This window comes from Lissotriton helveticus, chromosome 2_1 (genome assembly GCF_964261635.1).
Source record: "Lissotriton helveticus chromosome 2_1, aLisHel1.1, whole genome shotgun sequence".
In the NCBI taxonomy this organism is placed as follows: domain Eukaryota; kingdom Metazoa; phylum Chordata; class Amphibia; order Caudata; family Salamandridae; genus Lissotriton; species Lissotriton helveticus.
Window position 1 is genome coordinate 1,338,000,395 of NC_136059.1, and position 18,519 is coordinate 1,338,018,913.

At 43.2% G+C, this 18,519-nt stretch overlaps 1 protein-coding gene across 3 annotated transcripts in view; it reads right to left on the reverse strand.

The window, feature by feature from the left end:
- Positions 1–18,519, reverse strand: part of LOC144818641 (UDP-glucuronosyltransferase 2A2-like) — a 370,404-nt gene that overhangs the window by 138,298 nt on the left and 213,587 nt on the right. For all 3 annotated transcript variants that reach the window (XM_078676264.1, XM_078676265.1, XM_078676266.1), the window contains exon 3: positions 932–1,063. In XM_078676264.1, the coding sequence (XP_078532390.1) occupies positions 932–1,063 (132 nt within the window). The remainder of the gene's footprint in view (positions 1–931; positions 1,064–18,519) is intronic.

The following is an 18,519-nucleotide window of genomic DNA, read 5'->3' on the forward strand; positions in this document are numbered from 1 at the left end:
CGATAGTCGGCGATATGGCACATTAGCGCATGAAAACAAACGTTGTTTTCACGCGCTAATGTGTTCCTTGATAATATGGGGGGGTGGAATCAGCTTTATGATCCACTCCCCCATGTTATCAATGCCCTAACACCTGGTCAGTGCAGGCGTTGGGAGACCTGCGATAAACGAGTTTATCGCAGGTCTCCCTCTCCCAACGCCTGCCTAGGTAATAGGGTGTTCCCACCTCCAACCACATTTTACATGTGGTCGGACGTGGGAACGCCCACTTTGCATGTCATTAGCGATGTTTATCGCCGACATGCAAAGTGGGCTTGCGCCAGGCTTTAAAATGCCCTTGTTAATAGGGCTCTAGCAGTATCGCCGCTTTCTCGGCACAAGTCGCCGAAAAAGCGGCGATACTTGCCCTTGGTAATATGCCCCTCTGTTCTTTATCGGAATATGTAAAGCTTCTAACCAGTGGGTAAGTTGAGAACCAGATACCAGTAGTTAGAGCTTGGGCCAGTGCTTCACGTGGTCGTTTAAGGTTAAAAACGAGCTTAATTACACTACATTATCCCCGTCTATTTTTCAACTTGAAATGAAAACTGCTTTGTTAGGGATTTTTTTATTGTGCATATTTTTTGGGAACAGGACCGGCAGAGTGCAGCAGAAGGCATTGCTTCTTTTAATCATCTTTGATACCTAGGGCCGAGATGTAAATGTCAAAACTTCTTATCCATCTGGGTCACCAGAGACCGAAATGTCCCAAGTTATCAATATTGAAAGAAAGTAGTACACCCTGCGCCATTTAATATGGCGTAGCACCACTTGCCTGTTTCTTAGGCTTTCCCCCACTGATGAATGAAAGACAGGTTCTATCCAAAAGATATACAAATATTGAAGAAATATTGAAGAAAGTACAGGCAATACATTCATTTAATTAACAAACCTTTTGAGGGAGTTGGCTTAGAGCCGCAGCAATCATGTTGCTTTTTTCATCAGTGAGGTTCTTGACCATTGAGCCAAGAGAAAATACCACAATTCCATGATCCCCGGAACTCTGGACAAAGTTTTCCATCTCCTGTTAGACAAGAAAAGGCGAGAGTGTAACATCTTTTATACATTCACATGACTCAGTTTTAATTGGTAATCGGTTAAAATGGAGGACAGATAGGGCGTCAGTTAAAGTAGACTGATAATAGAAATAGCTTCAATTTCTAGAGCACATTCTAAATCCAGAGGCGAATCGGTCAGTAAGTACTCTTCAGTCATACTTACCCTCTGGTGGAAAGAGTCTCCAGGAATCAGAGAATGTTCTATATCACCCTTCTGTCAATATGGCTGAAGTATCCCATAGATGGTGCAAGCCCTGCACATGAATCCCATTGAATTATTAAGCCTCAAAATTTAGTGAAAGTCAATGCTAGTAACACCAAACACACTGCAGTCAACAAGAAAATAATAATTAGCGCTTAAGCAGGAAAAAGGAAAAAAGGCATCTAATGACCCAGTGTTTCTGCGAGTGTTGCTGAGTTTGAGGAGCAGCTCTACTTAGTGACATGTCTTTAGGGAAAATGACACATTTTTATGCTTTGAAATGCACTTGCCATTAATTTTAACTGATAAAGGGGAAAAAACTTTAACTGATTTAATGCTTATGTTATGCATTTTATATCTATGGGCCATATGTATGAAAGTACCGATTTGTGAATCCTAATTTGCGATTTTTACCGAATCGCACATTCAGATTCGCAAATCGGTATGTATGAAAGAAATCGCAAATATTTAGCGATTCCTTAGAATTTGCGATTTACCCAAGTGCGATTCCTTAACCTGTAGGATTCGCCCAAATTGCGAAGTAAATCTAGGAAGGCATGGAATAATCGCGAAAGGGCACTTTGTGACACCCCTCCTGCTGAAGCAATCACCCCCTGAAAACTTCCAGAGGCCAACAGGTGTAATGAACACAGGACCTGTATTTCAGTGGAGATGGCATTTGTCCTGCGTGTGGAGTGTTCAAGGTAGGGTCTGAGGGGCATATTATCAAGGGGGTTTATCTCCGCTTTTTTGGCTTTAAAAGCCAAGAAAGCGGAGATAAAATTATCTCCCTATTACCTAGCTGTCGCTAACACCAGTTAGCGACAGCTAGTAGGAGATAGCGACCATCTTGGGCCCCACTTTGCATGTCAGTGATATTTATCACTAATGACATGCAAAGTGGGCGTGCCAAGATGTTAGCGACTTGAAACAGTCGCTAACATCGCTATCTCCTATTACCAACTTGCGCGAATATCTCCAAAAGCTAACACCTGCCCTGAGCAGTTCTTAGCCATGTTATCCAATGGGAGGTGGATAACATGGCTAAGAGCATTAGCTCAGTAATGCATGAATATCGCTGACTTTTCAGCGATATTCATGCATTGAGGCCGATTTTTATCGCATTTGCGATAAACCTTGGTAATACCAAGGTTTATTTGCATAAAAATCTCCGCAGCTCAGCGGTAAATTTTTGTCTCTAACCAAGCAATAGCTTTATCGCTATTGCTTGGTAATATGCCCCTGAGTTCTGCAATTAAATCATTAATGCTGTCTTCCTCCAGCCTGTAATGGGTGTAGAGCTCCTCCTCAAGGCGCTGGGAGATGCTGATGGGCAAACGGAATATCCTCTCCTGGCGTATCCTCCTCTGTGCTGCAGCTCTCAAACGCATCCTCCTAGCTATGATGTAAAGCCCCGCCATTGTGGTAAACAGTGTTTTGAATTCTGGTGCTGCTTAAATAGATTGCACCTGGTTACCACCTGCTCCTACTTGGTAGTAATTGCGATTCTGTAATTTGCGAAATTTAGAATATCGCAATTAGCGATTTTTTCATACATATCATTGCGATTCATTATTTTGCGAAATTTGCAATACTGCGATTTTTAAGCGATTTGCTACATTTGCGAATTTCCATTTGCAAATTTCGCAAACTGAAAACTCGCAAATGTACAAAATTGCAGAATAATCGCAGATTGGCCAATTTCGCAAGATAAGGAATCACATTTTTAGCGATTCCTTAAATCAAATATATTTCATCCAGTTTGTCTATTCTCTCCTGGAATTTAGCTGGGCTTCAGGGCAAATTAGACTCCCCTGATTGGGGGGCTTTTATTGATACCCAAGATGTCTGCATGTTTCAGGAGACATGGGCGCGGGAGGACAAATGGCGCTCAGGCTATGCAACCTTCTCAATTTCAGCCAAATGGGAGGGGAGAGGACGGCCCTCGGGGGGCCTTTGTATTTGGGTGGCATCCCACCTAGGATGCAAGGCTAGGGCCCTCAAAACCAACTCACTGGATGTTCAGTGCGTTTTGTTGGAATGGTCGAACCATATACAACTTGCCCTGATAAACGTATACTCCAGACCGGTGGGTATGATTTTTTTTTGATTTTTTTTTTTTTAGAGAGTTTTATATAGCGCGAACTTGAACCGAACTGAATCAGTTATCAGAGCGCTTTACATAGCACCAGTTACGTTACATGAGGACATACTTTCATTTTAGGCACGGGGAGATGAAGTGATTTGCCCAGAATCACAGGGGGTTTTTGGCGTCGTTACCGAGACTCAAACCAAGTTCCCCAGGTCCGAGGTCGAGCGCCTTAGCCGTTAGGCCAACCCCTCTCCCCAAGGATGATAAGGCCATCACCCACCTTTGAGGAGCTCTCTGCATTTCTGCCAAAATTACCAAAGGGCGCTAGGATCTTGGTGGGGGGAGATTTTAATTGCCAGTTTGAGCCGTTAACTCTGATAATGGAGGGAGCAATCCTGGAGGAGGATGACCAGTGGGGAATACCGCAATTAGTTGATCCCCCTGCTAAGCCATGGACTCCTCTAGCGACACAAATTCTGTCACTTACTCTCAGTAACTCCCTGAGGGCTTGTAATGGCAGGTCTAGGAGTGACATTCCTCCTAGGGCAACTTTTAACAAGCCCGGGCAGGAGTCTCATTTGGATTGCATTCTGGTCCAGACTTCGGACTGGAATAAGGTCTTGGACTTTGAAGTAGTCCTAAGAAGTGACAGCGATCCTAATGCGTTGACTCTCTCGCTGGTTTCGCCCAGTGGTTCTACGGATGACCAGTTGGTTGAGGCATCACCAGATAATAACCTAATTTTAACTAACAATAGGCGCAGAGTCCGATGGACCAAACTTTTGGATAATCCCGACCACATCTCCGAGCTTTATGCGCGTATACTCCCCACATTAGAGTGCGTAGGGACAATCGCTAATCTTTACCCTTCAGAAGAACTTTTCTCTAAGTTGGGCACCCTCCATACGGACTTGGTGGTTACCCTTGTGGAACTCTTGAATCCAGTTGTGAGGAAAGGGCTCTGCAGGGCACAAAGACCTTCGTGGTTCAATCCAGCTTGCAGGAAGGCAAAGGCCAAACTGCTCGCTGCATTGAAGCACCCCAGGGACACAGAGGTAATTAGGACTAGGAGGGCGGAGCTCAAGCAAGCCATCCACCAAGCAAAGGAGGACTGGGACTATTCCAACTGGGAAAATATGTTGGCCTCTCTCCAGGCTAGGGACGCCCGCAAATTTTGGCAGATAGTGAGAACAGGATCAGCCGAGCCGACTCAAGCTATTGAGGCCAACATTGCGGCTTCGGTGTGGGAAGATCATTTCCGCTGTCTTTATGAAGAGGTCGGCCCGGGCCTGCACAAGCCTCAAGCCGGTTCTTCATTTGAACACCTTTTTTCCCCCGGTGGGTCAACTGTGCATTCTTTAACCTTGTAAGGCGTTGAGTCTCTGCAATTTTCTTTAGGGGAGGTCTCCAATGCAATATCCAAATTGCCATCAGGAAAAGCCCCCGGATTAGATAAGATCCCGGGTGATCTATTTAAGCACCAACCTAGGGTCTGGGCTCCATATCTGTTAGTAATTTTTAATGCAATTCTAGCGGGAATGGCGGTCCCTACTACTTGGCTGGGAGCAGAGATTGTACCTATCTTCAAGAAGGGCTCTCCTCTGCTCCCAGCCAACTATAGGCCAATCAGCCTCATTGATGTCTCTCAAAAACGTTTTGCGAGGCTGATTCTTGACCGCCTTCAGGATTGGATGATGGACCATTCAGTCTTAAGTACATTCCAGGCGGGGTTCAGGAGTAAGGTGTCAACCACGGACAAACTTTTTCGGCTGGCCCTTCCCTTTTAGAAGACGGTGCGGGTGGAGGGGGGTACCCTATATACCGTCTTTGTCGACCTCCCTGCGGCATTTGATTTGGTTCCGCAGAGCAAACTCTGGACGGTACTTGCCAAACTTGGCCTCCCCCACGCTCTTCTAGACATCATCACTTGCTTACATACACAGAATTATGCACAGGTAAGGTGCGGGAGGATGGGTTGTCTTTCTGAAAGATTTCCCGTTGGCAGAGGGGTAAGGCAGGGCTGTGTTCTTGCACCGACCCTGTTTTGCCTCTTTGTCAACGGGGTAATCGATTTTTTAAACAATGTCACCAACACAGATGCACCTAGGCTCGGCGGCAACAGGGTGCCCGCAATTATGTTTGCGGATGACACCCTGCTGCTGTCGAAATCCCCTATGGGGATCCAGCGCATCTTGGAGGGGTTTGAGGCATTCTGTGGGGAGCATGGTCTCGAAATAAATGCCATGAAAACAAAGTATATGATCTTTAATCCCCCCCAAAAAACACGACCTAATCCATCTATAGGCCTGAATAGACTAGAAAGAGTCTTTACGTTTGAGTATCAGGGCGTGACCATTAAAGATAAACTGGAATGGGGCGATCACCAGGCTAAGTCACAGGTCAGATTGGCGCAACTAACAGGGGGAAAAATTAGGCTAGTAAATTCCAATAGATCATCTATTAGGCCGCTAGCCCCCTCGTTGGAGATTTATAGACTCCAGGCCAGAGGAGCAATCCTCTATGGTAGTGAACTTTGGGGACATGCTTGCAGAAAAGAGTTGGTCACAATAAAGTATTTTGACTGACTGACTGAGTTGGTCATTCTAGAAAATAAGTTTCTCAGGCAACTCCTAAAGTTACCGGTAAGCACACCACTCCTGCCTCTCAGGCTGGACCTAGGTTTGAAGCCCTTGGACGAAGTGGTGGGTGTGAAACCTCTAACTTTTTGGAGAAGATTATGGTCCACTCCTGAGTTAGCCAATTATAGGCAGGAATTGCTGGAAATCCTTGCTCTTCCTGCTATAGAGAATATTCCGTGGTTCAAATATATAAAAACTGAATTTGCCCGGCTGGGCCTTTCGTCCCTGTGGAGCGATCCTGAAGTGGCATGCCAAGGCTTGTCACGTAAACAACTGGTGGCAACCTTTTATGCATGTAACCTGGCATCCCACATACAGGCTACACGCCAAGATTCTCTGGCTAACTCCTTTCTTGGGGTGAAAGACTTTTACAAGTTTGAGTTAGTTTTTGATGACATCTTTCCAAATTTGGCCAGGAAGTTATACCCCCAATGGCGGTACAGAACTCTCCCGCTAAGAGCATTAACGAGTAAATGGAAGCAGCAGTCCCTGGAAAATTGTCCTGGATGCAATTGTAGGCTTGAAGATGAATTGCATCTAGTCTTCTTCTGTTCTGCCTACACTGCGGCCAGAAGGTTTTGGGTAATTCCCCTATGTAAAAATCAAGCTTTTCGCAAATGCTCTGAGGCCTTCAGAATTCTCAAAACTGACTTATCAAAACCAATTGTGTTTGCAATGGCCAAATTTCTAGAAGCAGTTTGGCACAAGAGATTGCTCCTAATTTCTAGGGTATCCGATCCCTAAGCCCCGTGTCTGTGCTAGTTTGCCCCACAATTTCTGTATTATGTCACTATATGTAAGATTCTAGTTTTATCTGATATACTGTTTTTATTTGTAAATTAGTAACATTTTAGACTGTTTTACTGAATTTTTAGTGACTCACTGGATTGTTATACAGAACATGTGACGTATTCTTTTCCGTATTATGTGCTATTTCGATTTTGGTGTAACAGTGATGTTTCCCCTTCTTTGTATCAATTTTATGTCTATCTCTTATGGCAAATCGCCGAAATAAAGATTAAATAAAAAAATACATTTTTCATTCATACATGCCATTAAGCATCGCATTCACAAAGGCCGAAATTCTGCGAATTTCGGCCTTTGCGAATGCGAATTTGCTTGATACATATGGCCCTATTTTTTCTCCACAGTTCTGTCTTTAAGAGGAAAAATGATCCAAGATTATTTTCAGACACACCTTGTTCTTCTTTCTAACTTTTCCTTGGCATTCATTCCATCTTGGTTTCAACTGGTTGCCCTTTGTCTGCTATCCTGCGTCACCTGAACCACTATATGTCACACATCAAAGAAAAAAATGCAGTCTCATACTGAGAATCCTACACCCAAACCATCTCAATTAGAATTTCTATCCTAATGAGACACTCTCTTGATGGACCTATTTAGGGGAATAAGAGGTTTACACACAAACCGTATGGTCTGAAATACTAAAGTGTATCCATTGTCCACACATGCTTTCTTTCTTCGAATGTGCCATCAATAAAATGTCTCGTTACTTGCTCTTGTTATGAGCCAAATGGGATGTATCTTGCCCCACCACCACCCTGTGAGTTTTTCTATGAACCCTTGACCCATGTGGGTAACCTGTAGAGCTGGGAAAAAAGACAGGGGGTTCTCTTTAACCTCCATGGACAAAGTCACAGGAACCTGGTCAGTGTCAAGACTGCATCAGTCCTGCCAGAAACCCTGCCAGGTTAAGTTATATACAAAGGGTCCCTTACTTTTTTTTGTGTCCAGTATATGATACCACAAACATATAGTTAGAAATCTTTATTATACATTAATTAAGAATTTAAAGTATGGCATGCAAATATGTTAATTATAAGTAAACCATTAGCAAATACAAATATTAGAATTGTGACCGTGAAATAATCGCTTACATTTTAAGAAGAGTCAATGATAGTTTATAAAATATATTTTATGCCAGCCTCTTGAAGTTAGACTTCTCCTCTTGGCTTGTTGACCCTTCATGGAATGGGGCACTCCGTAGACCAGTATAATGCCCCTAGCATTAAATTACCACCATCTAAGAGCTAAAACCTCAAGGTTCTATAGAATGTTACACAGGAAAAATGTATGAAGTACTTTTTTCCTTAATCACTAGATGTGAATGAAGTAGTAAGACATAGAATGTATATTAATTATCATTTCACACTTCCAAATCTGATCACATGTTGTACATGGACTAATAACGAAAAAGTGTGATTCTACACCTTGCCAGTATGAATACACACCCAAGCACATCATTTGTGGAAGGCAGAAGCATATGCCCATCATTGTAAACAAACGAAAATGCTGAATAAAAACAATGAAAAGCTTTACCAACAGTCACTAATAAACATGTCAGATATGGAAGTGTTCTGCATAATCATGAGTCACAAAAGACCTTCACAATTAGTTCATAACATGACAAATTACAATTGTAAATCATGTCTTGTTATTCTACTAAGAGCCAATCATCAAAGGTCACTCATTGTAACCCATGATGATTACAAATCCCTCAGAGTGATTAGAAATGTATGACACTCTTTGTTGCTTGATCCTTGAGAATGAAAGTTATGACCAAATCACTGTTCTGTTTCAACCAAGTAAATTTACTGAGATATACAAGGAAATATTATGTAGGCAAGATTACAGAAATTACTTCACCATCTTGCTTCTGTACATGAATCACACCACAAATGGTTGTTTAGTCTTCTACCATGTCATGTGTGATGTAATATGTGAGGTCATAAGCAGTGCATTGTGGGGACGTAAGTTATGGTTCGCTCAGGTAACTATAACTGCTGAGTTTAGATGGTTTTGTGTGTGTAAAATCTGAGCCTAACTATAACGACCCTGTAACCTTTGTTTTTTTCAGTGAATTTCTAACGTTTTTTAAAATTCTACTTCATAACTTTAATGTCGCTGTAGCCTGTGGTTTTTTCAATGAACTTCTAAGGTTTTTAATGCTATTTCCTAACTATAATGTCCCTGTAACCTTTGGTTTGTCAGTGGATTTCACTGTTTTTTTAAAATATAAATTGTACTACAATTTCACCTATAAGTTCAATTTACTAATACACATTTATACAAGTTTAGAAAATACATTTTATTCACACAGTTATTCTTATTATACTTATACTTATGTAGTATTTCTATAAATGCACTAGACCAAATCTTTGTCTTTAAAAAAAAAGATTTGTATGGATCCGTGGATCAAATTGAATACAAACATATGCTATTGCAACTTCTATAAGTGTATCACTGCCTTTATGTGGGTCTGTGACTATCTGTGTGGGTGACTGTGTGGATGTGTGAGTGGCTATATGGGTATATGAGTGGGTGTGTGAGTGGCTATGTGCGTGTATAAGTGGATGTGGAAGTGACTGTGTGGGTGTGCGAGTAGGTGTGTGAGTGGCTGAATGGGTTTGTTACTGGTTTTGTGGGTCTGTGAGTGGGAGTGTGAGGGGCTTTATAGGTGTATGAGTGGGTGTATGGGTGGGTAACTGGGTAAGTGAGTGTGTGAGTGGTTTTGTGGGCCTGTGTGAGTGGTTTTGTGGGTCTGTGAGTGCATGTGTGAGTGGCTGTATGGGTGTGTGAGTGGTTGCGTGGGGGTATACCTTGGTGAGTGAGTGTGTGAGTGGGTGTGGAGGTGAGTGGCTATGTAGGTGTGTGAGTGGCTGCATGGATGTGTGAAAGGGTGTGTGAGTGACTGTATAAGTATGTAAATGGTGTGTGAGTGAGTGGTTTTCTGGGTCTCTGAATGAGTGTGTAAGCGCCTGTATGGGACTGTGAGTGGGTGTGTGAGTGGTTCTCTGTGTCTCTGAGTGGATGTATCAGTGACTGAATGGGTGTGTGAGAGGGTGCTTAAGTGGCTGTATGAATGTGTGACTGGATGTGTGAGTGTGTGGGTGTGTGAGTCGTTGTGTGGGTGTATAAGAGGGCATGTGAGTGTCTGGTGGGTTGGCGTATGAGTAGATGTGTAAGTGGCTGTACAGGTGTGTGAGAGGGTGTCGCACGTTCTTTTTTATGAGGTCCCTGGGTGGGCCAAATCCCAGGGTGTTTTACAATCAACAAGGGGGGCTTATGGCCCCCCCCCCAGGCTTTTGAAAAGTCCTGGTAACCACCACCTCCCCGGGGCACTCAATTATACAGAGACAGGTGGCCCGCCCGACTCCCCGCATCCTTGGGGGCCACCACCTCCCCGGGGCACTGAAGTATACAAATGCGGGTCAGCTCCAGGGACCGCTACTTTGATTTCAATCCAGACCGGAGTTTCCTGTGCGCTGAGAAGCTTAGACCTTATAAGTGCTAACGGGAGGTTAGAAAACAATATTCCTGCAAACTATACTCATAAGGACCCAACGGGGAATTCTATCATAGATTATCTAATTGTTTCTTCTGATTTTTTTTGTAATCTCATAAGTATGGTAGTTTTGGGAATTGATTTTAGCGATCAAAATTTGATCTGTTTTAAATTCAATTATACCTGTGCTAAGGTAGGCCCCTGGAACTTTAAAGGCAGTACTGTAGGGTTTAATGTTAAAAATGGTAGAATTCACTGGAACGCTCAAATAACAGTTAAAGTAAAAGTGCATTTAACAGCTCTGATAAAAGATAAGCACCATCTAGTTATGTCCGAACAAGATTCGCCCCAAATTGATGTTTTGGAAGTTTTTTCCCGTAATATAGGCTCTTTGGCTGCATTAAGTAAATCATCGCGCGTTCCAACAAAACAGAGATCTCATTTGCTAATCCAATGCTTATTTTAAACAGGGATATCAATAAATTGGTGAGGGCCCAGTTCCTGAACTTTACTATTGAACAATGTACCTGCATTAACTGCTATCGCCAGCCCAGGGAGAAACGCTGCCACATTTAACTGAGAGCCCCAGTTAAAACGCCGTCACTGCTGACCTTGACGCTGCTCCAACCGCTGCCTGTCTCCTCCCCCCGCCGCAGCCTTCCACCATCAGCGCTGCCGCCGAGTGGGGGAGTGGGAAAACTACAACTCCCAGCGGCCTCCGCGACCGGAAGTCGCGTTGAGGCGGAGCGCGCCAGGAGGCCAATAAAAGAGGACTTCACCTGCCGTGGTGTGTGTACCTGCATTAACTGCTATCGCCAGCCCAGGGAGAAACGCTGCCACATTTAACTGAGAGCCCCAGTTAAAACGCCGTCACTGCTGACCTCAACGCTGCTCCAACCGCTGCCTGTCTCCTCCCCCCGCCGCAGCCTTCCACCATCAGCGCTGCCGCCGAGTGGGGGAGTGGGAAAACTACAACTCCCAGCGGCCTCCGCGACCGGACGTCGCGTTGAGGCGGAGCGCGCCAGGAGGCCAATAAAAGCGGACTACAACTCCCGCATCGCGGGAGCGCGCGGGGCCGCGCCGGGCTAAGCCCGGGCAAAGGGCGGGCCCTCTGTGGCCCTCAGGGGACCGAAGTAGACGGGACGGGCCTCCCCCCTAACATCCGCACAGGAAACATCGCCACCAAAAGGATCTACACAAGTTGAATCCGGGAGGTTACACATCCACCACAAGAGGATGACGAAAGTGCCAAAAACCCCAATGGCCACTAGATCAACCACGAGACTGAAACCTGTGAGTACTCCATTACCAACCATAACTGCTATTGACAAAATGCTGCAACAAACCATTAGTGTAGTGGCGAACGCTATCCAGCACACAGAAAGACGTCTTTCATTGACCCCAGACATGCGTTTTCCTAATTTATCTTTACACACCACTAATAATACATGCATTATGGATAATAGCTCTAACTCACAAGATTCACTATTGATGCAATCGTTCTCAGACCTACCAAACTCGCAAAGGAAGGATATGACATCAAAACCCTTATTAACGTGCCCAACAATGATCGCAAATGAGAGCAGCCCCACAATTCTAAGCAATATTGGAAATAACACAAACCACTTGCTTACATCTTCTCCAGATCCCGAGGTCCAGCTAATAGAGAGCCAGTCTATAGCTAGTCAAATTGTCTCGTTGCCTGCATTTGATCAATCACCTCACAAGAAGAAGTGCGCAAAGAAAAAGCGTAAGACCAATCAGCTCAAGAAAAACATTCAATATCCTGTAGGCAAGTCTAAGAGATCAATTAAAGACTTATGGCAGAAACTGACCAGGGAAAAACTTACTGTCAATATCCCAACAGGGTCTTCCCCTATTCCCTCTCTTGATCCAGTCTTTACTCGCAAACCAGAGACCATTCAGGTTAACGAGCAGACTGGTCATATAATCGAAGCACCCATACAGAGTGTGCCATCCCTATCTGATATTGAAAATTTGATTAAATCTCTTTTACACCCCATCAACAACCAGATAGCTAAAATAGAGAAGGCTCTAGGGAAATTTGAAAGAGCGCAGAATGAAGTTTCATCTAAAATTCTCAAGATGCTCAAAGCACCCATCACGACCTCTACCTTTGTGCCAGTGAGCACAAATCTTAACATCTGCAACCCGAAACATAAACATCCCAACGATAGTAATTCCGTGGCCAGCCCTGCTAAACAGGCTATAATACAGAAACAGGGCCCCCCAACCGTAAATACCTTACCCATAGTACAACAAGTAACCCAAACGTCAACCCTGATAGCGCCTACAAATAATGCGCAGTGTATTCCTGCTCTCGTGGATCACGAAGATAGTGAATGGGCTGCGGAGAGTTCTCCTATAGCTACAACAAGACCCAATAACGAAACATCTAAGCACCGTAGCATCCCATCCAGAAACAATCCCACTAATGTATTAGAGACAAACCACCCCACACCCAGGCTGTCAAGAACGCTTACACACATAAATCTCCCCCCCGAATCTAATGCCCACACAATAGTTATGATTGGGGTACCCAAGTTAGCCGAAAACATGAGGGAATCTAACATTGAACTTAAGAACAAGGTTATGCAGTGGCTAACCACTCATAGACCACTCCCCTCTCATATAACAGGGACAATTTCCCAAGTTAGGAGAGTAGACTGGGTGGGTACTAGATATAAATCAACTGAGGGAGATTGTATTACCATCAACTTTAAAGATAGGGGAGCTGCCAAATTTATTGCCAACTGGAGGAGCTCCTCTACTGACAGCCTGATTCGTACAATGGGATTAAGTTACTTCTATCCTCGTAACCCCGATGGTCTTAGATATAACACCAAACGTCCCCAGGGATATGATGGGCCTCCGGTGGCTGAGACCTACCCTCAAACATGGCCCCCTGTCCCAGCCCGCAGTCAAGTGAGATCTACGAACTCAGACGCATACCGATATGCTCACTCTTGGGAAAACAGAACTTATAACTATCCAACATATCCTTTGTTCGAGAATTTAGAACCTGTCTACCATTCACATACAAGGTCGCATCCAACCCATAACTTAAATTACATTCCAACTTCAAACAGATATGAAGTTCTTTATAACTACGACAGTGACTACCTTGATGAGGTAGATTGACTGGTATCCGCTTCATTTCCCATTTCTTCAAGTAACCAAATAAAATTCGCTGTGCCTTCTAATTTAATAAAACCTGCTGTTAATGAAAACACCTACTCTACCTGCAGTGTACATACAGATATTCTTGATACAGAAATGATAATATCTAACTCTGAAAGTTTATCTCATCAAGGTGAACCTGCCCCCCTCTCCGCTGATACGGGCCTTTTTAATATTAATAATAATACACACCTAAACCACCCACAAAGCGATAGTAGCTCCCAGACAGATATCGAAAGGCTTGCTGACCTGCATCTGCCCCTATCACCACACATGATAGCTGAGGCGGGGAACTCACTTAACAACTTTAGCACCATCAAAATCTTATCATGGAACATTGCAGGTCTGGCCTCAAAAATCAAAGATCACTCCTGGATAGCCTTTGTTACAAACTTTACCATACTGTGCTTCCAGGAAACTTGGCTTACCAACAATAATGTTTTCATTGAAGGTTTCCAAAGCTTCTTCGTTCCCGCCCTCTCTTCAACTAGTGGAAGGGCAAAGGGGGGGCTGGCAACATTCATCAGCCTCTCGCTAGTGATACAGATAAAAAACAGATGTCAAGACAATATCAACATACAGGTCTTGGAGTTAATAAAAGGCAAAAATGTACTAACTCTGGTTAACTTCTATAATGCCACATCGCCTTTAGGTGTCTGTAATATCGTCAAACTCCACGAGTACCTTCACGACAATCTGGCAGTTATACCTCGGAACAAAATAATCGTAGGTGATTTCAATGTGCATATCTGTGGGGTGTGGCACGGTTACAACGAATTTTTTACAACGCACTACCATTACATCGCAACTTTTACCACGCAAACCATTACAACGCATTGCGCTGGGGGGCGCTCTAGGATAGGGAATAGGTTAATTTACTATCCAATAACCTTCCCTAGTGTCCACGGGGACTGGAGTTGGAATAGTAAATTAAACTATTCACTATCCAGCACCCCAAAGCGCTATGCGTTGTAATGGTATGCGTGGTAAAAACCGCGTTGTAAAGGCATGCGATGTAAAAGCATGCGTTGTAGTGACACCAATCCTATCTGTGGTCACCCCACAATGTCATCCTTGGGTTCCATGGGTTGTGGAAATAGATCTGGCCTTCATTTTGTGCATTGCCCACGTGGCTCAAATTTGAATAACCTAATAGACGGCCTAGACCTGAGAAACGCGATGACCCTGAAAGAGGACTCCTTTATCTACAAAACCCCAACCTATAAAGGTTCAGAACAAGGCTCCTTTATCGACCATATATTGCTCTCTGTTGATATGGCATTTACAGCTTCAAATTTTAACATCCATGAAAATATCCATAGTGACCATAATCCGATCTCAGTGGAAATTAAAAGCGGATTGTTTGAATTTAGTAAAAATCGCAAAGACCCAGGTGTTCTAAAATTAATTAATGGCAACCGACGACTAAAGTGGTCTTCAATAAACAGTGAAGCTTTACTTGAAACAGTTAAAACGAGTTGTGCTCAAGAACTTATCATCTGTTCCTCTAACATCACTCCCCCGGATCTTATACTATCTGCCTTCGCTGATTTGACCAAAAGTGTGGGTAAACTGCTCTCTGTACCTATGAAGGGTCGAGACAATCAACAGCCACGATGGTTCGATCATACATGCTCAAGAGCCGGTCGACAACTTAAAATGGCTCTAAAGAACAAACCAAGGGATCATACTTTAATCAAAACATTACGTTCTGATTATAGATCTGCCCTGGTATCACGTAAAAAAGATATTAAGGTGCGCATCTGGGAATCTTTACTCGATCCATTTATCCTGGGCAACAGTTCCAAGTTTTGGAGCATAATAAACAAACCTATGTTTGACAATCCGAATGCTGTTACAATTGGAACTTCCATTCCCGAAAGTGACTGGGTCTCTCACTTTAGTGCAATCTTTAAAAGCGACGACACACAGCAAACGCAAGTCCCAAAATTCCCTGTAGAAGCTCCATTGATATTCACAGACAAAGAAGTGGAAAGGGGGATTCGCTGCCTGACCAGCAACAAGGCCCCGGGTCCGGATGGCCTCCCCCCAGACCTATTTAAATCCAACGTTGACTTCTGGGCTCCAATCCTCACGGCAGTGATCAACGCTGGAGTCGCTACCAAGGCCCCTAAGTCCTGGGGAGCCTCAACTATTGTACCAGTGTTCAAAAAAGGAGATAGAAGTAATGTAGCTTGCTACAGGCCAATCTCACTGATTAACTCTGTCGCCAAGGTTGTTGGTGGGATCATCCTAAATAGGTTATCAACCTGGGCCAAAAACAATAATGTTATGTCGCCAGCTCAATATGGCTTCAGACCAGGACATTCCACAATAACACAATGCCTGAACTTATACCTAATTAGTGGCAAATATACACTGGCCAGAAATGGTATACTCAATATGGCCTTTATGGACCTTTCATCGGCATTCGATTGTGTCGACAGAAATAAACTTTTGGATGTCTTGCTGAAAATGGGGGTTGAAAAAAATCTAATCAACTTCTTGGCCGATCTTCATAGCGATACACAAGCAAATGTGCGATACACTAAAGACCTAAAAGTGACCAAAGACTTCAAAATAAATCGAGGGGTCCGACAGGGCTGTATTTTAGCGCCTTTTCTTTTTAATTTATATATAAATGATTTAGAGGAGCATCTTCTAGGAACGAACACGGATTACCCATATATAGGTAAAAGGGGTGTCCCCGTCCTCCTCTATGCTGACGACGCCGTCCTCATCTCAAGAACTGCACTTGGCCTCCAAACTTTATTGGATTCCTTTTTTCATTTTATGAACTCTCGAGGCCTCTCTATTAACAACGCCAAATCATTCATCATGAAGGTAGGATATGGGCCCAAGAAGACTTACCCTTTATCTGTTAATGGGGAAAAAATACCCTACTCAACATCTTTTTCCTACCTTGGCGTACTGTTCGACAGTAAACTTACATGGGGACCAGCATTAAAGAAAAAGAGAGGAGACTTGATAAGGACTAACGCGGCAATAACTGACTTTGCTCGCAAAATGGGCAACACACCTGTGGTTGCGTTAATTAAATTATATCAAGCCAAGAGCATATCAGTTGCCTGCTATGGGAGTGACCTCTGGGGGTATTTACCAGTGCCCGACCTAATAATCACAGAAAATAACTTTTTAAAACAAATCTTATGTTTACCGAAAAGCACGGCCAACTTTTCTATCCACGAGGAACTGGGCATGTTACATTTAGAGGATAAAATTGCAGTAAACCCCCTCCTGTGCTGGCTAAATAGTTGGCTGAACAATGAAATACCTCTCACTCAGAACATTCTATCTGAAGCTCTCACATGGGATGGGAAATTAAAAATACCCTGGATAAAGTACATTCGTGACTGTCTTCAAAACCTGGGCAGGTTGGACCTCTTCCTAGCACCACAGTCAGTAACAAAGCATGATGTAACATCTGTAAAGACTACTTTTCTAATGAACCGTCAGTTGGCGAGGGAAGAGACTGAACTAAAGAAGGGCAGTGTGTTGAATCATACTTTATGTAAAACATGTATTCAAATAGAACCATATTTATCCTGGGCCATCTCTAGATATGAGCGCTTTTTAATGACTAGATTTCGTTTTGACCTTTTTCATTTGCTGCTAGCTGTGCCCAGTGGAGCCCACAAGGGGCAAGTGCTGCCAGCTTGCGGCTGCGACAATCTGTCTCCGCAAGATCTGGCACACTTTTTATTCATATGCCCATACTATACCGTACCTCGAAAAATGTTTTTAAAACCTCTTCTTAAAAAATTGAATTTCGTGCAAATAAGGCCTGCACTAATTTATCTTAAAATGCTGCACTGTGAAAGCACTTTATATGTAATCAATTTTTTAAAAACAGCCCTGAGATTTAGGAAAAGTATGGAAGGATAACTAGTGTCTTAATGAATCGCACTGCCACATTTGGATGAGTAGTGATAGGGTACATCGCAATTTATTGTCTTATATCTAACTGTTTTTAAATCATGAACCGTTCATATATGTGTTATCTTTCTTTTTTTTATGTACTTTTATGGCTGATTTTATCTTCAGTCGAATAAAGAAGTTTTGAATTGAATTGAATTGAATATTGAACAATGTAATTTAATCAACTTATTAAAGAGAAAAAGGCAGAGGAAAAAACACTCTCTGAAACAAATAAAGGAAGATGGTGCATGGGTGCAGTTAAAAGAAGCAGCCTCCAAAAACAACTCCAAAAATGTTTGGGAAGTAATTGCTGACTGCTGTGGCACAAGAGTAAAATCTCTTCCCATTCCTGTTGAAGAAGAGGATTGGAGAATCCACTTGATAGAACTCTATGCAGCAAATTCTAATTCTCCCAGTTTCATCCCCGCCGCCCTGTCCCCTTGGAAACTTATATATCCAACTATGTACACTCATTGAGTGACATAGTTGAATTTATAAAAAAAATTAGATCTTCAGGAGCAATGGGTCCAGATGAAATTCCGATGACGGTAATTAAAAAGGAACCACTTTTGTGGGCCACGTTTTTAGTCCCACTGTTTAACTTCTGTTATTCTCAGGGGAAGAAATTTCCATCGTGGTCTGGAAGTATTTTAATCCCCCTACACAAAAAGGGCCCTAGAACTTATCCGGATAATTACCGGCAAATAGCTTTATTAGATGCAGTGGGGAAAATATTTGCATGCAGTATTCTCAATCATCTCACGGAATGGGTCATGGAGAATAAGGTCCTCCCTATAGAACAAGCAGGTTTTAGAAACAATCTTTCCACCCTGGATAATATCACCATTTTCAAATTAATAGAGGAGAAATATACGTTATCTCATAGGTCTAATGTTTACATGGCCTTCATAGAGTTTTCAACGGCCTTTGATAAGGTAGACCGGCTGCTACTATGGAAGAAATTACATAATATGGGATTGCCTGCTCCCCTGTTGTCCTTAATTATCGCATTACATTCTCAAACCTGGTGTCAGGTATTAATG